This window comes from Tinamus guttatus, unplaced genomic scaffold, assembly GCF_059628265.1.
Source record: "Tinamus guttatus ecotype Peru unplaced genomic scaffold, ASM5962826v1 Tinamus_guttatus_pri_ptg000377l, whole genome shotgun sequence".
Classification (NCBI taxonomy): Eukaryota; Metazoa; Chordata; class Aves; order Tinamiformes; family Tinamidae; genus Tinamus; species Tinamus guttatus.
This window is the reverse complement of record NW_028288911.1, coordinates 875,529-898,651: the sequence shown is the minus strand read 5'-3', so window position 1 is coordinate 898,651 and position 23,123 is coordinate 875,529. Positions and strand designations below refer to the sequence as shown.

The following is a 23,123-nucleotide window of genomic DNA, read 5'->3' as shown; positions in this document are numbered from 1 at the left end:
ATATTTGACTCAAAACACTATCCTTAAAACGGATCAAAGGAATCTGAATAATTTTTAATTGTTCCCAAAGTAATTTAATTAAGTATTACTGCAAATGCAAAGTTGTGACTTCACTACAAAACATTCAAGGCAGAAAATCTGCTCCTGAAATAACTTAAAAAAACAGTGTTATAAAATAGTAAATATTATGCTTGCTGGTTGAACAGATAAACATTTCATTTTACTAAGAAGTAGTGCCTAATTAAAAGAAGTTATACATTAAAGGCAAGAAGATGAGAAGAAATACTGACTACGAAATAAAGGAGTAAGAGAAGCTCTGATCTGCTTGAACTGATTATGAAGAATTGGATTGTGTTGATGGGCTACTGAAACAGAATAGATCAAGTAAATACACATCATGAACTAACCTTGCAATTTAGATTTTTTTCCTTATTATCTCATCTTCAACACCTGCATTTCCCCATTCCCTCTCAGGGTATTCTGACTGATGTCCTTCCAATAAACTGCTGCAAAGTTTAAGCCTACAAATAAAATATATATGCATATATATATATATATATATTCCTCTTATATCTCTAGTTCCATTCAACAACCCAGCAGTTGAATTTGTGATAATAACCTTTTATATAAAAATACACTGTACTAAATCAACACCTTGTAACTATATTTTATAAGGCTGCCTATAGTTTGCAATGACATTAAAGACAAACATTAAAGACAAAATTTTATCACAGAGCAAATACAGGCAAAAACATCCCTGATGAGAACAGCAGAGATACATACGTCTAATAAAATTTTGGTTTGAAATACAGTAATAAGATGACACACTTCTAATATGTAAAAAAGCCTTAATATACAGGCTTTTATACCTCTCAAGCCTGCAGTCTGAGTCTCTGTACATATTGCTGTCCTGCAAAAGGCCGGATTTTTTCTCTTTCTGATCATTCCGTGCAGAAGAACAACTGGCTGGAACCTGGTCACTGCATAAAAACAAATAACCACCTCTGTAGTCAGCTACAAAACAGCTTCATCTCTGAGGAAACAAAGACAAGAAGTTTTCAGGTGCTAAGACTTAGCAAGTAAGAGGCATGAGCAGTCACTGGGAAAAGCTTTCCCTAAGACAAGAAAAGGTAAAAGCAGCGCAGCATCTTGCAGGATTAGCTAAAAGCAGAAGCTGCAGAAAAGAATAGAAGGGAATCATATTGTTCCTCAACTACTTGACTAGTCTCAAAAATAACCAAACAAACCAGCAGGAAGCACTGGGGACAGGGGAAAGCAGTACAAAACACACACCCCACACACACCAGAAGGGTTAAAAAAAAAAAAAAAAAAAAAAAAAAAAAGCCAAGGGCAGCTTCACAGAACAAGCATTACAGAGATTATTACTATTACAGTATTTACCTTACTTCTATACCATGCTGTATTGTCATTATTTCACCACTTTCACATGAGGTTCCCCACTCTGAACACCTTGAAAAAGCTTCCTGGTGTCCTGATTCAGTAAGACTAGAAAGAAAGAAAGGAGGTCTAAAACTACTGAGCTTTTTGTTCCTCATATTTAGCTCTCATCTCCTCAGAAGAATTATGGGAAATGCCAGCGTGGAGAAAAACACACCTATATGAATACTTTTGCTAAGCTACTTAACAAAAGGCAATTAATCCTCCCAGAACATTGTTCCAGTTTCGTGATCCTGACAGCATTATGTATACAATTAAACTGTGCCTCTTCAACGTAGTTAATCTGTCATTTCCCATTTACAGGATGACTTTTTATGCTGCAGTTAGCAGGGGAGGAAAAAAAAAAAATTTCCTTGATCTTTGTAAACATTTGTCACTGCGGTTATCCCAGCATGATTTCCTTTCCTCATTAGAATGTAAATACATTTAGACTAAAGCTATTAAGCAATAGAGGAGCTGGAAAAGCACTAAATCTCAGCAATATTCCAAAAGCCAGTTCAAAATGGGATCTCCCATACAGAGACCCCTTTCATACCCTTCCAGTGTGTGGCACATATGCACATAATGGTTTTCGCCCTTTAAGCCTGCAAAGGGGTTAGGACTGTTTCGTTTTCTGCGTTTCCATACTGGAGAAGAATCGGGAGAACAGGGGCTGCAAAAGCAATACAAGGATTTTACATACAAAACTTACTTCCATCATCTGTGTCTAAATTCCTATCACAGTTCTGCAAAATAAGGGCACATACAACACGAGGAGCTTTTTCCCTGAAGCAAGACTCACAAGTTACAGCAAAAGCAACATCTCAGAAAACATTCAAATTTTGTGAACACCTGACTGTATTCTGAAAACTCTATTTTCATAACTGCCAGCGAAACTCTGCTGAGCTTGGAAGCAGAGACACATCCAGCCCCATATACATAGCCCCTTTATTTAGGATTGACAGTCTTGCTTCCAAAGAAGATACCCTATTTTCAGCATTTGCCAACTTTGGTTAAAGACACGTCGCTACTATATAAACAGACAAGCAGGAAGAACATTTTGTACTATTAATGATGCAGATCTGCAATGCTGGTACTTTTGCACATTCAGTGCCTCGGACCAAAGACAGATTATATTCAGTAGTGGAAGTGCCAGGGGAGACAGAAGAATAACTGCTCCCTCATTAAACATTTCTCCTCTCCCCAAGAAAACAAAACAAACAAACCACTAGCAATATGCACTATCACAAAACTTCATTTCATACCTCTCTGGTGCATAATCTGTCTGTTTGCACTGATCTTCACACTCATTTCTCTTCTGCTTTTCATCAAACACTGGGCAGTCAGAATCATCCTGATCTTTGTAGACCCATTCTTGGGAACTACTTGAAGGTTCTGTACTACTGAAAATAGGAGCCCAAAAAAAAAAAAAAAAAAAAAAAAGAGAGAGAAAATTAAATACTACCTGCCTAGCTTATCCCTCCCATCACAAGAGAGCTGATCTGCAGCAGTTAATAGATTTCATACAGTACACAGATGGTGCAAATGGTCACAACTTCCACCACAGAGGACAAAACAGCTAAAGCTATTGGCACAGTGCTAAGAATTCAATTCAACCTTCTCCTCCCAATTTATTATTCCAAATTTTGTTAAATATTAGGTGTTAGTTATTGAAGCTGGCACTGTTGCAGAAACTTGAAAGGTTTTTTTAAAAATTTAAAGCCTTTCCAACATGAATACAGTTGCCACTATCTTCTCCAGAAGATATAAAATCCTTTTAAAACTCAGCAGATCAGAAGACTGAATATGACCCCCTTTTCTAAGCCTGAGCCCCATTCCTTGTCTTGCTCCAAAGTAAGGAATGTTCCAGAGGAAATACAGAACTGTGTTTTGAAGCAACAGAGCAGTGCTAACTAATTCACCCATACACACACTGGCTGCAGATCCCAGGTTTCTTCTTCAGGAGGATCCCAGGCATGCAGTGCTATCTTCCACAGCCTGATCTGCTGGTCCCACGATCTTCGGCTGTACTTCTTAAATTTATTAGGAGTTCTAGGGTGAACTCCTGGTATTCGTTGATTCCTGAAAAACAAACAAAGCACACTGCAAGTTACATTTCAGTATATTATTTTCTTTCTTCAAAAGAATCCTCAGTCTATCAGATTAGTCCACTGATCCTTGCTCAATATATAAAACACTCTGTTAAAACTTTAAGGTTTTAGAGTATATCTATTTTAGTTGTTCAAAAGAGAAACATATGAGCAACAACTAACAATAGCTGGAGAGTCACTAAAACTGTATCTCCGGTACCAAATAATCCTGTTGTTATAGCCATACCATCCTGGAGCAGGTGCAGTTTGATTCAAACTTCATTCAAAACAATCACTTCCCAACATAAATTAACTTCATACCAGCCTAGCAGCACAGTTACCGAAAACTTCACAGGGAACCGAACAAGGAAGAATTTATTTAAAACATGCTTACTGCGAAACATGACAGTACTAACAGTGCTTAAGCACCACATTGAGCTTTAAAGTTGCTTTAGTGCAGAAGTTTCATTCATTTATTGTCATTATTTTAAGTGAACTAAAGTCACAGTCTGTTTTACATTTAGTCAGGAGATAAGGATTTACGCAGAAGTTTGCAACATTCAGTGCAACTTACTTTGGAACTTCTTTAATGTATCTGTCATAGGCAAGCGTGTTCTTTCCAAAATTAATCTGTTTTTGCCTTCTCCTTAGAACCACCTCATCGGTTTCCCTTTCCACTGGATTAGGGGAATCGTTTGAAATGGAACTTTAAAGGAACATAAAAGTTGGCATCAAGTTAATCGTAGTGTCACAGTAAGTTATGTACACACATACTCTGATAGATGGCAGGGACTCATTCACGGAAGTGATGGTGACACCGACCAAATGCACCACTAGAACAGATTAGGCTTTTCAAGCTCATCTAATTGCTCAGGTTTGTTCTAAGTTAACATGTATCTAAGGATATCAGTAGTACAGTTGCCTAACTCGAAGTTTAGGGCTAGTTCTGTAAGAAAATGATAGATGATTTGAGCATACATGTAACAGTCTTCTAATAAGAAAAAAAAAAAAAGGGCAAACAAAACTACACAAGACAAAACTCTAACAACACGAACAATACAACAGAGATGAATGACATAAAAGATCAGCTTGAAGGATCCTACAGCCATTTCTCTCTCTCTCTAGGCTAGAATGTTGCTTTTCATTCCTCCTTTCACTGTTCAGTATTTCTCTTATGCAAAACTAATGAATATGCAATTTAGCCCCAAAAAGAACCAAAATCTGCAATGATTGCACAAACAGCTTTTAATATTAAAAAAAGTCTGTGTGCTCTCCCTCCTTCAAGTTTCCTTCAGGCTTGAAATGAAACAGTTTGGGCAACTTAATGGAGTGAAATCCATGGTATGATAAAGAAAGAAGCCAAGATTTAGGACACCTCCTTCCTGCCCGAGGTGTTTCAAATTTTCATCAATGCATGTGAAGTAGTTGGAAGTCATGACTGTTAATAAAAATCAAAGCACCTGTTTAATAATTACATAATACTCACTTTGTCATTTTTTTATTTGATGTCCTCATGGTTTTGCCTTCTTAGATTCTTCTTTCCCAGTACCGGCAACTTTAAAGAGGCTTAGAGTATTCTGATATTGTAGGGCTGGAAAATAATTGGATCTCTACGTGAACATTTGTTGTTCACAAGTTAACTGATGGAAACTTCAATATTATCAAATGCAGCTTTACAAATAAAAAAGCTAGTGCAGTCTAGCAAGCTACCATTATCCACAACTGGCCATGGGAGTGCTCCTGTTCCATATCACTGTACAGATGAACAGATGTTTTTAAGAAATCTCATCTTAAGTCACCTTCAGCAACACAATAAGGTAACAATCAGTTCTACTTCGCAGGAAAAGAAAGCGATCATGCAGTAAAATTCATATCAGAATCATAGAGCTGACAACCTCTAAAAATATTCCCAGCTCAACTAACATGAATACTCCTCTCCATTATACTTAGGATTTTTTCCAATACCTTAGTTCTATCAAAGATCACAATACTTGAAATTACTCGAGGAAAAATAAACAAAACAGTCTAAACACTGCAGTCAGTGATGAGCAAAGAACATTGTAAAGGACAGCATAAATGCTATAAGAAATATAAGCAATCCATCACATAAGCAAAACTAGTATTTTGTCAGACACCAGTAACACTTTACACCTTCTCAAAATGCCGTTTCAAAAGTGTTATACTAAGCAAAAAAAAAAAAATAGAGCACCACTGATACTGAATGGACTGAGCGTGCTGACAGAGCAAAAGACAAACATCGCCATTTGTCTACACACAGATAAGTACACATCCACAAGCAGAAAACTTACCAATGTATTTTTACTAGGGACACTTTCTAATACAGAAGATTTTAGCAGAAAAGGGTTTCTAACTGCTGGCCTGGTATATAACACAGGTACTCCCTTTCAGACAAAATACTTGCCAATTTAGTAACGTGAATTTTAGTTTGCTAAACTGTATGGTCTATGTTCATGTAATGAGGATATCATTTGCTTACTCTGTGTTCTATGTCATTATAAAAAGTTCATTCGATCATATCTAAAGTTTTGCCTGATTCCTAAAGACAGGAGTTTCTTCACTGTACTGTGAAGATTCACACAAACTCTGTGTTTATTTCTCACCAGCCCACTTAGCAATCTAAATGTCTAGACAGATAATTCACCAAACACCAAACAACCTGAACCGTTCCAGTTTCTGCTCTGGAAAGCAGTGGTGTGGAGGCTGTACAGAACTAGAAAATAGTAATTTTCATTTGCAACCTATTCAAAAAAAATATAACAACCTATTTATTATCGCTTGTTATTACAAAACATTGATTACTTTGGCTTACAGATATATATGATTTACATCAGCTTACAGCCTACTCGAGAAACACTAACTTAATAGAGGCGTTAGCCAATTCAATCACCAAGGTGTTTAACTAATGCAATTAGGGCAGCTAAGCTTTAATCCGTTAATTTTTAATTAACAATGAAATTACACTTCCCCTGTTTGGGATCTAGAAGGGGTTTGTGGGGACTGAGGACCTTGTGGACTTGACACACGCTCAGCACTCACAGACCACAGCACAACGGGTCGCATATACGCAGCACTAAACATTTAGAGAACCCAAACACATAGCAAAGTCATAACACAGGAGAGAACATGTCTAAGAGCAGAGAAGCAGGGCAAATACTCAAGCAGAAACATTTCAGACAGTAAATTCCTTACCGGGGACAGCTGCGGGGAAGACAGCGCAGGGCATTCACAAACGGTGCAGTAGCAGTACAAATTACTTCGGAATCAAGAGTCAGCTACATTTTCCTTGGCTTCCTGCTCACTCTTAATTCCTTAATTTATACCAGATGTCAGATAATTAAGCAAAACACTTTCAGCTTTTATTAAGCACAACACACGCCTTCTAGGGCAAAGCCGGCAGGACGGCCACCACCCCCGGAGCGGATAAGCACAAAAAACGTCGCTTTTCAGCTAAACAGCGTTTCTGCCCCGCAGGGCCCCGGCCCCTCCCCCACGGGCAGCGGGCCCAGGCGTCCGGGAAGCAACAGGCCGCCTCCGCGCCCCGCCCCCGCGGCCGCCCGCCCTGAGGGAGCAACGCGGACCCGCCGGGCCCTTCCCCTGCCTCCCGCAGCCCCGACCTGCGCAGCGCCGGCCGCCCCGCCGCTGCCCCCGCAACATGGCCGCGACGGGCGGCACCGCCCGCCCAACATGGCTGCCCTCCCCCCCGCCCCGGCACGCAGCGCGCAGGCGCGGGGCCCCTGCCGGCCGCGGGGTGGGTGCGCAGGGGCCGCGCGCATGCGCACAGCGGCCGGGCCGGGCCGGGGCGCGCGGTTGTTTCCTTTATTTTTGTTAATTATTTTTATTTTAAATTACACACGTAGATATTTCCTGCCTTGCTTCCTGCGTCTCCTTTGCATTCTTGGTTCCGATCTACATCCCATACACAGTTGTCACAGTAAAAATAAAAATGAAAACCAAAAGCCTCCCATACAATCGTGCTTTTATTCAGTTTTTAAATGGACATTAAGCCTTGGGCTTAAAGACTATCCAAATAAAAATCAGTTTTAAAATAGATACTTATTTGGGTAAAAAATGCTCCCTACAAATAAAAAACCCGCAGTGTATCTTTGGAAGAAAGTTTCTCATAGTGTTTGTCAGAGCTTTAATACTCATTTCTCCTTAAATAGCTTTATATATATATATTTATATATATATATATAAATAAAAGCAAGAAGTCCCTCTTAGGAAGTGGCACTCAGAACTTCAAGTCTATGATGAATTACTTGGGTTTAGTCTGACTGGAAGAGCACATACGCGCTGTCTGTAGAGCTTCGATGCATCAAAACCACGGAAGTCATCACAAACCACCAGGTTTTCTGGTCTCAAATTATGGCAAGCCTCATAACGAGCTGCGTTCATAGCGAAGGTATGATAAAATTCAAAATATATCCTGGTAGGATAAAATGCCTGTCGTGGACCAACAGATTATGCTTGGCAAAATCAAATGCTTTGCCAATATCATCTGGAATGCTGCAATCCTAGAAATAGCAGTGGCAATGACACATATAGCAATAGCCCGTGTTAAACTGAAGTGCTTAATTGGGCTATATATGTATACATATGTATGGAGTATATATACTGACACTGTGCATCCATAGTAGATGGTATTATGGTAATATCATTAACAATTACATTTACATAATATAATTCAGTACACTAACATTGTTTATCTACAAATCAGTGACATGGAAAAGCATGAACACACCTGAAATAAAACAGCTTTAAATCACTAATAGTTCGAGAATTTGTTATTTGTTAAAGAAATATATTATCCCAGAACATTACTTTTATCATTTTCTCTTAGACTATAAGGACAAATTTTCTAATATTTATGAAGCCTATGTTGATCAGTTGGGAGGCAATGTATCTATTTTCCCTGCAAGCAGTGACCTTCTCCAGAAAAGATCCAGACATACACATGTTTTTTTGGAATGATGACTTGAAGCAATCATAAAGCCAAATATCTCTTTTAATATTTATTTCATGTTTGGTGAATTATGCAACTCAAATAAGATATAACATTTCCTATGCAGTTAGAAGTCTTGGTTTCTTCTATCATCTCTAAGGAGATGATAGAGCTCATATGGATTTTTAACGAGTTGGTTCTGTAATAGCCTTTAAGAAGTTTAAGAAGCTTAGAGGCAGGCCAGACTACTTTGAGAATTGGAACTTGAGAAGAGAAAATGCTTATTTTAGGAATATAAGCCAGGCACCATTATAATTATAAATCATCCTTTTATTCTGGTAATTATTACTAAGTTTTCTAAGAGGCACTTCTCTGGACAGGGCACTACCATGAAAAGATGCAAGAATATTCTACATTTATGGATACAACTTTTGTTATACTGTCATGTTGACACAAGAACTAAGATGAATAAAAGTTCCAATGAAATGAATCAATTAATTCAAAGAAAAAAAATATTTAAGGACATGAATGCACAAGCAATTGGGAGACTAAAGCTCTTACTACATAAGATACTGCAATTAACCCATTTTTCTTGTATAAAACATCTGCAACTACATGTGTCTATATTCTAAGGTTCTCAAGGCCTTTACAATTTAAACTTCAAACATCCTAGTATTAAATGGATATATTTATTCCAATCAGAAATAAAAGATGTAGGAATTGAACGCCTGTCAGTTGCAGAGCCACAGGTCCATAAGCCTCATTTCCCTTCTACAACTATTTTGAGGACCATATTCCTTATATTTGTGACACTTTATGTAAACTGAAGAAACAGTACAAAAACCTTATTTGTAAGGGTACTGTATTTTGAGGAGGTAAATATCAGATGACATCACCTGTTCCAGTTAGAATCTACCACAGATTAAAAAAAAAACAAACCTGCAGATAGACATTTCAAAATTACAAATAACTCTCACAAAAGTACTGGAAAAATCTTAGATTCAATCACTGATCAGTGCCCCATTTTTTTTTAATTATTTTTTCAAACTTGTCAACAGATTTGTCTGAAATTCAAGGCCTCAACTTTGTCCTATGCAAATGAACATCATCTAAGTTGTATGTAGGAAAGAGACAGATCCATACTGCCAGTCTAAGTATCAAGTTTTCACTCCAAAGCACAGTAGTAGTAATCCAAAATGAAGAACAGGAAGAAATATCCTGATTAATAGGTAGTACAGACAATTGCATAGTAAACGTTGCATATGAAACAACTAAGATATGCTCAGGTGATTAGTGTCCTTAACCCAAGCAGTCTGGCCTTTCAAGTGCAGATTAGAAAATACATACACATATATAGAATATATAAGTTATGGGTCAGTTCTTATACGATGCTGCCAAATCTATATCCAAATCCATATCTTTATCCAAAATGTGACTTGCAGCCAACACATGTAACCACATCCTGGTTTGTCTGGTCCTAAGTGCAGTTTGGTGTTTTCACCGTGTAACCTACAGCTAGGCTGAGACTTCAGTGAAGCATTTCATGGTTGCACTTCCAGTACTTGCACCATTTATAATGTCCTGTTTCCTATTTCTGCTCAAAGCAGCCTTGGATATCCTGGTAATTAAGACTTTTGCAATTATTCACTGGCATGTCACCTGTACTGGTAACTTACTGATTACATACTTAGAAAATCTTACAGGCTTTGAAATAGCTGAGCATTCTTACTGAATATTTAAACAGTTCAAACATTTGCTGCACTTCCTTCAAATATATTAAAAAAAAAATCACCTGAAGAGCACTGAAACCCTAGGCAATGTACCTTCCAGGAACATTTAACTACAACAGATTCTATGCACAACATCAGCAGGTAAACATGGTACATTTCTGAATTCTTCTGTTGTTTGAAATAAATGCATCCACTAAAGAACAAGGTAGAGGCAGATTAATGAAATACAAGGTCCCTGCACAAGCTGCACATCTTTAGGGATTAAATTCCTTAATCTGTTGTAACTTGTCCCTTTCTAAGTGAACAGGACCAGCAGAGAAACATATCTGGTATACTGGTTGGGTGAACACTTGCAAAGATCAACATGAATATTGCTGATGGATCAAAGAATAAAGGTATCAATGAAATCTAATCACAGCATTTTTTCAGTTAGCCCTTTACTAAAGGATCAAAATACCAACATTAAAACTTAAAAACAGTACCTAAAACATCAATGGGTACCTTTATTCCATCTAAGACATAAGAAAGAAAAATATCTTTGAGAAAGAGAGAGAGAAAAAAGATTCAGAAATTATGTATTTGGTGAATAAAAAAATAAGAATTAAAGTAAAAGTGAAGAGAAAATGAAAAGAAGATGGGCTCCTATTTTCAAGGCTGTCAAAGAAAGCTCTGGAGTTTGCACCTATGTAGAATGTGAACGGTAAGAAACAAAGCTAACAGACCTTTCAGCCAAGCCCACTCAAAATATATTTGAATTTTAAAAGTTAAAACATATAAAAATATTGTTCACCGTATTATGCAAACATCTAAAATGCAAAATTTGGCTCTGCAAGTTGGACAAGGCACTTGGCTTGAGAGCCAGGTCTCTGGGTGCTGCTGGTCCTGCCGGCTGGCAAACCATTTACCCATGCAGGTGAGGCACCACATAGGACGACAGTAGCACTGCTGGCACTCTCCTTCGTTTGGCTCTTGGCAGTTCTTGATGAGCTTGATATTTGCGTTAGTCTGCATGCACCCTATGCACGGCTCCAGTTCCTGGGGGAGAAGAAGGATGTCAACACAATGAACTGCACAGACTGCTTCTTTTATTGCTTTCCAAAGGCTCTTAGAAAATTATCTCCACTTGAGCACAGCAGGAAGCTGAGCTGGACAGAGCCTCAAGGCAGAACTGCCCCACCAAAAGATACCGAACACCAGATACCGTCCTCAGAGTCATTTTATAGGCATACACGTGTTAACGAATAAGAACAAAGTAACTCCTTACACAACGAACATTCATAACTGCTACGTGAGGCAGATTAAATAAATGACTGTAAGCAAACTTTCCATATCTCTCTGGATCTGTTTCCAGAACACAGCAGCCAAGGTAAGCTAAACAAGTGTTGTTTCCACACAGTTAATGGATTAACTCACAGTTAATCACATGAACTTGCATTTGCATATAGGGAAGCTATTTCGCTAACGAATAAACAGTAACTCACATGTACTATGGGTTGTCCAGCCAGAGCTCTCCAACACCTTTGTACAAAGTTCAAGACCCAATATACCGAACATGCAAGGAGACCTGAAAGCTCTGAGAAATGAACCTAACAATATCTATTTTTACACTTATAAAACACTCACACATTATTTACCTTGTTAAGGTGTTTTAGTATTTTTGATTTATTCTCCTAAGATCTTTACTAGTAGTAAGACCGTGTGGTCTGTAGGTCCCATCTCCACACTGCCTCTTCCTTTGTCAACTCAAGTGTCCACTCAGCCAAATAGTCAGCTTCATTATGGAAGGGATTGCTTTCTTTCAGAAGCTGTCTGAGCTTGTAGCTTGTGAAATAGAGGCCTAACATAGGCTTTAGGCAGACAAAGCTCCAATATTGAAACTTTTTAAGCTTATGGAGCTTCAGAAGATGGGAAGATCCCACACTGTATTTTTAATCTCCATGTCATAGTTTTGTTGTTATTTACCACCTGGTATCAGTCTAAAACTTAGTACTAAGTTTATACTTAAATGTGTCAGAAATTAAAAGCCTTTGCAAGAAAGCAACTCTCTAAAATATGGGGTCTTTTTTTTTTTTTTTTTTTTTTAGAATGAACAGCCCTTTTTCACAGCAGTTTGGATGCTATGAACCACGCTATGAACAAACATAGCTATATTTTAGCTGGGTCATGTAACCATGCAGTGAGGGCACCATGTAAGCTGCCTGAGACTGCCTGCAATAAGAAGTACGCACTCCATCAGCTGGAGCATCTGCAACAGCCACACTGCAAGGTAACCAGAGCTAGTTCAATATACTGAACGGCGCTCTAGTCACATTTCTGACTGCAACACAAATACTATAATCACCAAGTCTCTAAATATTACTGAAGGAGGTATTCCATATTTCTTATTTACAATCAAAGTGAGTCCCAATTAAGAATCATTAATCTATTACAGGAAACGACCAGCAAAACCTGGCTTTCTAGAATATCAGGCTGTACTGGATAAAACTTCACAACAACACCTATGACTCTACCACCCCATAAACTTTCTGGAAACATTTCCAGATGTCTCAGGTAAAAGGTTAATAGAAATCATTATAGGAACATTTTCCATTACAGTACTTCTCAAATACTTAATGCTCATAATATAGTTAGCTTTCTAGCAGAAGGCACAGAAAAAGAAGTCAGAATTATATTTATTATATGTTTACTGAATTGGAAGGTGAGCCATAAGCAAATACAGCTATGAGACAGTAATCACAGGCTCACTTATATTTAAAATAATTATTACAGAATTATCGCAGTCATCAGTGAAAAAAAAAGAAGTCTCACCTGATTGCTTGGAGCAGGGTATGTCTGATTAATTTCCACCAGAGATGTAAAAGTTTCTAGAAATAAATCACTGAGGCTTTGATGGATCACAACATTGGCTGCATTAGTGATTGGAGCACGGAGCTTTTCACGGAGCTCCCCATACTCTGTGGAATTCAACCTGAAGAGATGGAACAAAAGGTTACCTTGGTTATCCATTCAAATATCTTGTTCAGTATATTGCAGAGGTTAACATCAGAAAAGTGAATTGCCAGAAAAGCTGTTGAGGTTGATGAAGATTGGTCAGAATAAATTTTAAAAGTTTTTTTTTGAGGGGCGGGGGGCAGTTAAGCTATTAAAAGAAATGTACATAAATTTTATTCTGTTTTCTCACAGATTAAAGAAAAAAATGAAATACCTTTATTCTAGTTTTAATTTTTTGGCAGGCACCTATAGAGACAAGATGTTCAAAATTGTCTGTCATTTTAGCATGCTTAACTTAAACCACTTCTCATCCATTTTCTCCTAACTCTGGAGCTGAGCACTAGACTCCCACCAATTCAAATAGTTACATATACATTTCTGAATGTCACACGTGAGACTTCTGGACTGTGACACCCCAAAACCGTGAGCTCTTTTTCAAAGTACAATCCTTCATCCCTTATGAAAGGGATAGAGCTTTAAGACTGGCATTCTGGGTCAGGACAGATTTAACAACAGAAGAAGAGGACAACAGAACATGCTGTCCTCCTGCCTCAACCTACAGATATAAAATATTTAAATTCAGGATTTATGCCCAGCCCTTCCTTCATAGTTGGGTCAAACTGTCAACAGGACATACCAGAGATCAGTGAAAACATCATATGAAAATAAAGTTGTACTTGTAAACTAATTGGTTTAAACAAAAGATATACACGTATATAAATCATGCAGAAACTGTTAAATACTGCATTTTCTGTCTTCCTTGTTTATGCTTATTTATTTATATTACATTTAAATTCTAGTTTATAAGCTGCTGAGGACAAAGACTAGTTATTATATCATATATATCATATGTTGCATTTTTTAGATAAACATAAATAATGTTAATCAGTAACAAGCTTCTGTATTTTTATGATACAATTATACATTATAAAGGAAATTTTACAACTACATGGAGCTCCTGGATGAGACCTAAAATTTGATTTGAGGCAGTTTTCATACTATGTCACTTCTGCTACGGTAAATGTCTCTTAAGTAAGGTCCGCAGACTGCCTGGGGCACACGAGGCCTTTTACAGACCTTCAATGAGATGTTCTTGCCACTGAACACTTTTTAATGAAACTGAATCTGAATGAACAAAATTTATGAAATGAATCTGATTTGCAGATTCTGGACTCCTAAACTCTATGTTTCCACTCATTAAACAGCTTTCATGAAAGAACCTGGGAACACTGCCCTGAAATCCCTCATTCTTCCTGCCTCTACCTCAGTTCCCTGAGGAACAGACAGGGTACAGTGCAGCACTGGCTGAGCTGCAGCTCCAGGTGCTCTCCACTGTTTTAAGTGCTACAGGATAATACTGTTGTTTGCTAATAGATACTACCTCTGCAAATAACAAAGACCTTTGCATCTAGAGGAAAAACTCACATTCAAAACAGAGAGAAATGTGCTCTGTCTCCACAAAGGCATTTTTCTTTCAGAAAGATTCCACTGTATCCAATTATGGTAATAAATGATTCTATACTCTCAGGCAATTTTGTCCTGTTGCCTTTTTCTTAAAACCGGTATTCTAGTAGAGATTTGCTATTTCTGACAAGTCTTACTACAAGACCTTTTAAACCCTATTCTTGGTACTGATTTGTTTATCCACAAAAGGAAAAAACTCCTCCTCTCCTCTAAAGCAACTGTTTTAAAGAAGTCTTGATTTTCTCCATTGGGGATGCAGTTTTATCATTCTGGCACTGAAGCACTCACAGAAGAAATCCTTAGATGTTTGGTCACCACCTATACAATTCTATATAAATCTCTTCTCTTATTCGGTCATGCTTACCTTAACCCTCATTCCAGGCTCTGCTCACTTGGACCTAACACAATCATCCCATCAGCTTTCCCATGTTTGTCTGGACTCCTCTGTTCAGTCTAGTAATCACTTTACTTTTAACTACCTCTAAATACATGTTCCAGTCATCTGTTAAGAAAAGTTAATTGTTACATGAACTCTTGCTTTCTCCTCAAAACCTGTAAGACTCCATGATCCTGATCTCCTTCAAATTGTGTCCATTCTAACTGCAAAAAAAAGATAACTGGATACTGCTATTGGTATACAAAAACTCAAATTGTCATGACTGTTACATTATGTCAAATTTTGTCTATCATTTAAAACTTAATATTTTAGTAATACCAACAGCCTACTACATGATATAGGGCTTTGGAGCAAACATGCTCAAGTATCTTTACAAATTTATAGTTTCAGGAACACAAGCATGGCTTTGTGCACTCCCTTCAATGACATCAAAACATGTATCAGCATCCGTCCAACCAAGGGCATTCTTGTTTTAAGTTTCTGCAGAACTTGCATTCTTGTCAAGCTCAGGGACTGCTAAAACAACAAAAAAAAACGAACAGCACAGGCCCTTGGAAAACAAGCACTAACAATCTCCAGGACATTTTCCATGATTTACAACTACTAGGATACACAAATCAAAGGTGACCTTAAATTACTTCCTTGTTTCACTTTAAGTGCAATTGGTTTACAATTCAGTGAAGACTCTTTCAATCAGAGACTAAATTATGAGTCTTAAGCAGGAGGAGGAAAAAGGAAGTCATAGATGAGCAATGCCCAGTTTTACACAAATCATTATTCCTTTTCCCAAAAAAAATGGGAGATGAGAGACACTCCGTTTCTTTTCTGTTCTCCATCTTTCACCCCAATTTTTTCCACTTATTTCCTCCTACCTCCACCACTATTCTTAGGAACCCTATAAGACAAAACCCTACAGTTCTTCACACCTTCCAAGAAGCACTCCATTATTAAATAGCACACATATAGCATAACGGTGGAGTGTATTTTGTTTTACCGAATATCAAACGCCTTCACATAGGGATTAATACTGGCAACACGGATGGTGAGGAACTGCACGGGCACGTTGGAGTCTGGTGAGAGTTCGTGCTGTCTGGAGTCCGTCACCGTCAAGTGAACGTCCTGCTGCTGGGCAACATGTAAACAGTAGGTGGTCACTTTAATCACCCATGTATCTGTAACGATCACTCGTGCTCCCGGCGCTCCAGTAGCAAATTTATCAATTCTTCTGAATTCCATATTGATGGAGGATGCTACTGCCCTCCAACCCGACTGCGGGAGCGCGTGAACAGCCAGCGTCCGAGCTAGCGGGTGATTATTCCAACCTTTCCGCGACCAGTAATACGCCAGGGCGCCGGTGACTGCTGGGAGGAGAACAGCGAGAAAAAAGAAGGCTTTCCATCCCTTTGGAGCCAAGTAAAAATAACAAAGATGCTTTTCTGGGGCTGCGAAGCACATACCAAGGTAATATCCTGCAAATAAATAAATAAAAGATGCACTTTCAGGGAACAAGCACGCACACGAAGGCACCTCCGTGGAGCCCGGGAGGGGCAGGGGTCCCGCGGGCCTCACCGAGGGGCAGCAGGGAGTGCGCCAGCATCGTGCCCGTGCTGCGCCGCACGTGGTACTGCACGAAGGCCGCGTCCTCGCTGCCCAGCCAGGCGCCCAGCAGGCTCTGCACGGTCAGCCCCGCCGAGCGCACCTCGTCGGGCGGGAAGACGAAGCAGACGGCGAACACCACGTAGGCCAGCGTGAAGGTCACGGCCGGGCTCTCCATGCTGCGCCACAGCCGCGGCCGGCCCGCGCCGCCACCGCCGCCACAACCTCCTCCCGCGCCGCCGCCGCCGCCGCGCGGCCTCCTGGGAGCGGTAGTTCCCGCCCGTGGGCGTCACGCGGCGCATGCGCCGCCCTGCCCGCAGCGGCGCCGCGCGGGGGAAGCGGCGGATCCCGCGTCTGCGCCCGAAACACGCTTGCGTGGGGGGGGTAACGTCTGTGCAAAGCAGGCAAGGGGCTGCTGGGCCCCGAAAGAGCTTCCGCGTGGGTTTCCGGGGAGTTCTGTGCGGTGTTTTTCCTTGCAGGAGCATCAGGAAGCAGACTGAAGGTGTCTTTGATGAGAGAACTTTTGAGGTGTGCGTCAGTGCTCCTGGACACAGTAAAAGTGGTCTCCGGTCGCTAAAGAAACACAAATAAGAGCTATGAGCATCAGTGTTTCTCTCAGATTCCGCCCCCCCTCCCCCGGCCCAACAATAAATAACCACAAACTGTTTTATCTCCCTATGCTCGGAAAAAAAAAAAAAAAGAACTTGCGTAACTGTGGATTACGCAGGGAAAACATCCGGCAGTGGCCGGAGTAAACAGGAAATGCGGCGCCTGCGGGGTTTCATACCGGTTTGGTGGCCCTTGCGTGGGCGGTTGCGCCAGCAACAGGGCACTGGGGCCACATGCTCTGCATGTCACAGGGAAACTGCCTTCATATCAGCTTTATAAGGTTCAGCCACCAATTGTGCGGAAAATCTCGCTGTCAAGAACTGAATGTACGAAAAGGAGACAGAGGAGTCCTAAAAGTTTATTCGAATAAAGGGAGAGTCCACCGGCCATATCCCTGTGGGGTCTCTCAAATTGCTGGGGGACGCAGCCCCCTTATATCCTAATTTCCCGACCGAGGGACGCCCTCTCCTTTTCCCCATTGGCCAAGGTACTCAGAAGTTACAGCCTTCCCGGCCGCCTACACCGAACTCCGGCCTCCCGCCATCTGTTCTCACCTAAGGCCACCTGACTCCTTTGTCCCCCTTGCTGAAGAATGTGGGGGAATTGCCCTATTTCCCTCCTTTGTAAAGGCCCCATCTCCTTGCAGATGGCTCTTTTTGTCCCACTCGCTCATGGCTCCACTCAGTCTCCCCTCCCTTTGTCCTGCTCTTCAGCCAAACTGTGGAGAAATCCCCTTATTGATGAATACATAAACTTGAGCATTCCGCTCAATCCCTCCTCTTTTTTTTTTTTCCTCCTTTGGACAATATTTGTTTTTACAAACCCCTACGCTCATCTCTAGAAGCATAACAGACTCTGCATAGGTTATTAACTAACAGCCTGCGTTAGTTAATAGGTCTAGTAGGTCTAGTACCCATGGGTAGTCTTCATATCCTCCTGGACTCCCACAGACCCAGCAACCCAGATATATCACTTATCCCCACCTCCTTCCCAGGTTGGGTGTTAGCAGGACAGGGAATCCCAAACATTATTTCAAAGGGGGACGGACAGCTGAATGTCTCCCCTCGGTTTTGCTCTTATTCTTGCTAAAGCTAATGGTAGAAGTCGTGTCCATGGCATCTTAGTTTCTAACACCAATTTCAAAAGATGCTTTTTAATGTTCCCATTCATCCTTTCCACTCTACCAGAACTCTGAGGATGCCAAGGGGTATGCAAGTCCCATTGAATCCCTAGGGCAGTCATGACACCTTGAAGGACCTTTCCTGTAAAATGAGTGCCTCTGTCTGAATCTATTGCCTCTACCAACCCATATCTTGGAATTATTTGTTCTAAGAACACCTTAATTACAGATCCAGTTGTTGCCGAGGCAGTTGGAAATGCCTCAGGCCATCCCATCAACTGACATACTATTACCAGAAGTTACTTAAGTCTCCCTACGCAGGGCATCTTCGTAAAGTCTGCTTGGCATCGTTGGAATGGGCCTACAGCCCAGGGTTGTCCTTCACTTGCAACTTCTCTTGCGGCTCAGCTGCTGGCCTTAGCACAAATAACAAAAAGACCAAGGGCAGCAGAGGTTTTAAGGAAGGCTTCCGCCAGCCCTCTAGAGCCCCAATGGCTTCCTTCATGAAGCTCTTTCAATATTTCTGCAAGACTTCTCCAAATAAGACCGGTGCTTCAGTGTATCCTTGCGGGAGAACTGTCCATATCAATTGTTGTTTTATTGTTTTTCCTCCCTCCTCTTGTTCCCATTCAAAGGCAAAATATTGCTTACTATCCTCTGTGAGAGGACATCCCCAAAATGCGTCTTTCAAATCAAGTACTGAATAGTACTGATGTGAAGAGGGGATCTGGTTTAGAACAGTGTATGGATCTGGAACTGTGGGATGTCTTGGTTTGATAATTTCATTTATTGCTCTTAAGTCCTGTACCATTCTATAGGTTCCATCTGGCTTCTTGACTGTCAGAATGGGAGTATTATATGGAGACATACATGGCTCCAAAAGTCCTGCTTCCAGCAGGGACTCAATAGTAGGTTGTAACCCTTTCCTTCCCTCTCGTGCTGACTTCTTTATCATCCCCCACAATATCAATTGACATTCCCAGTTCAGCCATCAACTCCAACCCCTCAGCAGATTGCAATCACAGTTTGGGCGAAAGGGACAAAATGTCCCATTCCTCTTTTCTTCACTGTCGCTAGAACCAGGAGGTAGAGAGGGGACAGGAGCTGTGGTTCCTGATAGATTTTGGTGATAAGATGGGGGAAGGTACCGGAGGACATCCCACACCTCCCTATCTGTTTTTTTTTTTATTTCATTTCTTCAGATTCCTGCTTCCCTTTTTCTCCTCTCTCTTTTGTTACATAGATTCCTCTAGATGTTGCCCTTAACCATATTGGCGCACATTCTTTCTCGATGAGACCCTTCTCAGTATCACTGAGATACTGGCACAAAACCTGACAAAGACTAGGATCGTCGTCCGACCCTACAGGGGGCCACCTAAATCCTCCCGGTAACTTATATTCTGGCCAAACAAAACAACAATATTTTATCATTAGTTCCTTGGTTATTTCTGGGGGAATGCACAAGTTATGCCAAACCCTCAAAAGTCTCCCCAAGGGACTATATGGGGATAAGTCGAGGTCATCACTCCTTTTCCCAGCATCCTCTTTTGGCTTCCCTCTGCTGCTCTCCCTGGATGTCCATGTCGGGGTCGTCACCCCTTTTGTTCCCCACTGTCCCATAGTACTCACCAGTGAGATTTCAATGATCCTTTCCGTCAGACCTGGTCCTTTCTGTCGGACTTAGCGCTACCTGGAAGTCCTTTCCTTCAGACCTAGTCCTTTCCATCAGACTTAGTGCTACCCGGAGGTCCTTTCTGTCGGACCTAGTCCTTTCCTTCAAACCTAGTCCCTTCCGTCAGACCCCTTGAGGACCCCCTCCCGGTCCTACCTGCGGATCCCCCGATCCGCTTCTCGTCTGTCTCCGGACAGTCTCGGGAACCCAATCAGTCGTCCGGTGCAGGCTGCCGTCGAAGGGAGTCGATCACCAAAAGCTATGGTGAGGCGCGCCGTCGACTCCAATCGCCGTCTGCCATTCCCAGAAGGTGGAAGGATCCCGGAGGAGCCCCCAGTTGTGCGGAAAATCTCGCTGTCAAGAACTGAATGTCCAAAAAGGAGACAGAGGAGTCCTGAAACTTTATTCGAATAAAGGGAGAGTCCACAGGCCATATCCCTGTGGGGTCTCTCAAATTGCTGGGGGATGCAGCCTCCCTTTTATCCTAATTTCCCGGCCGAGGGACGCCCTCTCCTTTTCCCCATTGGCCAAGGTACTCAGAAGTTACAGCCTTCCCGGCCGCCTACACCGAACTCCGGCCTCCCGCCATCTGTTCTCACCTGAGCTCACCAACTCCTTTGTCCCTGTTGCTGAAGAATGTGGGGGAATTGCCCTATTTCCCACCTTTGTAAAGGCCCCCATCTCCTTGCAGATGGCTCTTTTTGTCCCACTCGCTCATGGCTCCACTCAGTCTCCCCTCCCTTTGTCCTGCTCTTCAGCCAAACTGTGGAGAAATCCCCTTATTGATGAATACATAAACTTGAGCATTCCGCTCACTTCCCTTGTTGCTGCCCAATGATGCCAATATATCGAGAACTGTTTTTACCTCCAGACTAGACCATGACATGGAATTTTTAATTTTATATATACATATATATACGTGTGTGCGTGCAGCAGGACAACAAATGTCCTTTGTGCTGTTTTAACGCAGGGCAGCGCGAAGCTGCGGCCCGCTTTGGGGCTGCAGGGCAGTGACTCGAGGGCTCTCCCGCACCCCCTGGGCGGCGGGACGGCGTGGCGGATGCCTGCGGGCGCCGCCATCGCTGCCGCGCGGCCCCCTCAACACAGCACCCCTGCCCCGCGCCATGACCCCGCCCGCCCTGCACCTCCCGGCAGACTCCGCGCTTTGCCCTTCCGCGGGGGCTGATTGGCCAGGGGGCAGCGGCTGGTCCCGCCCCCTCACCAATATGCTTTTTCCATTGGCGAAACCGTTCTAGGCGCCGCTTGCTCATTGGCTGCCTGGGGCCGCCGTTGAAATTTGAAATCCTGTGGCGGCGGCCGCAGCAGTATCTAGCGGGAGCTCTGCGGTGCCGCAGCGGAGCGCGCGGCGGGGCCCGCCGGCAGGTACGGGCGGGCTGGGGCTGCAGGGGGGATATCTTGGCGCCGAGCGGCGCCGTGGGTCGCCCCATAAAGATGGGTGGGCGGCCTCGGAGGAGACTCCGGGAGCTTTGGGGTGGGGTGTGGGGCCGGGGGCGCCTCTGTGAGGATGATGTGGGGCTTGGAGGCCGGAGGCTCGGTTCCCTCTGTACCGGGGAGCTGAGGGGTCCCCTCTATGAGGCCCGGGGCGGGGTGGGATGGGATGTGTGGGGCTGCTTCCCCCACCGCCCCTGTGACCATGGCGGAGGAGGGGGGGCGCTCTGAGTGCTGGCGGGTTGCTGCGGGGTTTAGGGTGTTAAGCGATTCTCTGAAGTTGGGGGGCTCTCTGTGAGCTCGGAGAGGGGCTCGAGAGGTTTGGGAACCCCTCCCTCCCCCCCGTGCGTTTGGCAGTGGTGCGGGGATGGCGGTGTCTCAAGGACACCCCGTTAAACCTGGGGGTGGTGCGGGGCTGAAGGAGTCCTGGGGCGCTGGGGGTAGCTGAGGTACCGGATCGTGCATGGGGGTGGGCGCCGCCGAGACGCCGCCCTGTCGCGCCCTTACTTGCCCGGCCTCCCCGTCTGGCTGTCTGCGCTGCCCCTTCCCTTTCCCGAGGGGTCTGGCCAGGGCGCTTCTTCCCTAAGATCTCTGAGGGCAAATGCTCTTGAAGGAGGCTGTTACCGGAAGCGTTTGCTGCGAACCGAAGCGTGTGCACAAATACAGGTGTCACGGCAGCACGGATCTCGGGTCGTTTAAGTGTTCACAAATGGTGCTCTTAAACCTGGAACACTAGTGTGCACATGACACTGCAGGCCGGTGCTCTGCAGCTCAACTGCTAGAGGATCTCACAAGTTCATTAAGTACAAAAAAAAAAAAGTCTGTCTCTCTGTATGTTTTGTAGCCTTTTTAGGTTTTTGAGGATCCAATGGTGTTTTAGGTAGTGCTGCTTAAAGGGAATAAGGGCCTAAGTAGCTGCTGTGAAGCTCTGATTAAAGAGGTCTAGCATCCTTTTCAAGTCTTATGCAAAGCCTGATATTATAAATAGTGGATATGTGAGGTCTAATTCCCTGTTATCATTGGATTTACATTGACTTTTAAATATTGAGTTAAAGATTGACACTTGTGCTTAAATGAATATTCTTTTAAAATGTGAAGTAGTTTCATTTTGGGATCTTTATTAGCAAAGATGTGGACCATAGTGGAAAACTTGCTGGCTTTCACTGCATGAATTTCCATGTATTGGACACTGACCACTTAAACAACAACAACGCAATTTAGTTTAAAACTTTTCATCTCTTTCATTATTCCTCATTAGCTGCTAGCTAATGAGGCTGTGAAAACAAAATCTAGATCAACTTTTGTCTGCAAATATTTTAAATAATCCCTTTGATTTAATTCCATAACATGGAGTTTGTTTCTAATATGTAAAACTGGGTAAATGTGTGTGTGCATTCTGCTGGTTTGCTAGGTATTTAATCTGATCTAGCAGCAGTACATAAACAGTTTGATATAATAAAGCTGAAGTTTTCCATGGTTAAGGGAGGTTCTATGAGGTTGTGTTGGAAGGTACTGTCAGTTTTAATTTCATCTTAGACTTTGCTTTTAAGCTAGTTACATTAAGTAACTGGAGGGTTTCAAAGATTCAGCTTTTGATCAGTTTTC

At 42.2% G+C, this 23,123-nt stretch overlaps 2 protein-coding genes across 4 annotated transcripts; both read right to left on the bottom strand.

Moving 5' to 3' along the window:
* Positions 1-406: 406 nt before the first annotated feature.
* Positions 407-5,159, bottom strand: LOC104578443 (uncharacterized). 3 transcript variants are annotated; one of them, XR_015913695.1, is made up of 8 exons: positions 5,014-5,156; positions 4,102-4,233; positions 3,370-3,519; positions 2,703-2,840; positions 1,994-2,110; positions 1,402-1,506; positions 870-1,033; positions 407-521 (listed from the first exon to the last, which is right to left on the bottom strand). XR_015913695.1 is itself a non-coding variant. In XM_088530525.1 (8 exons), exons 1-8 carry the CDS (start codon positions 5,040-5,042, stop codon positions 416-418), a joined length of 888 nt encoding a protein of 295 aa, XP_088386651.1. In that variant the 5' UTR covers positions 5,043-5,157; the 3' UTR covers positions 407-415. The 3 variants fall into 3 exon arrangements, 2 of the variants coding, with proteins under 2 accessions (XP_088386651.1, XP_088386652.1); XM_088530525.1 differs by having other exon boundaries at positions 870-980; positions 5,014-5,157; XM_088530526.1 differs by having other exon boundaries at positions 414-521; positions 870-980; positions 2,703-2,837; positions 5,014-5,159.
* Positions 5,160-10,943: 5,784 nt separating this feature from the next.
* Positions 10,944-16,866, bottom strand: TMEM129 (transmembrane protein 129, E3 ubiquitin ligase). The gene is made up of 4 exons (XM_088530515.1): positions 16,642-16,866; positions 16,067-16,541; positions 13,029-13,188; positions 10,944-11,255 (listed from the first exon to the last, which is right to left on the bottom strand). The coding sequence occupies exons 1-4, from the start codon at positions 16,844-16,846 to the stop codon at positions 11,007-11,009; spliced, it is 1,089 nt and encodes a 362-aa protein (XP_088386641.1). The 5' UTR covers positions 16,847-16,866; the 3' UTR covers positions 10,944-11,006.
* Positions 16,867-23,123: the final 6,257 nt, after the last annotated feature.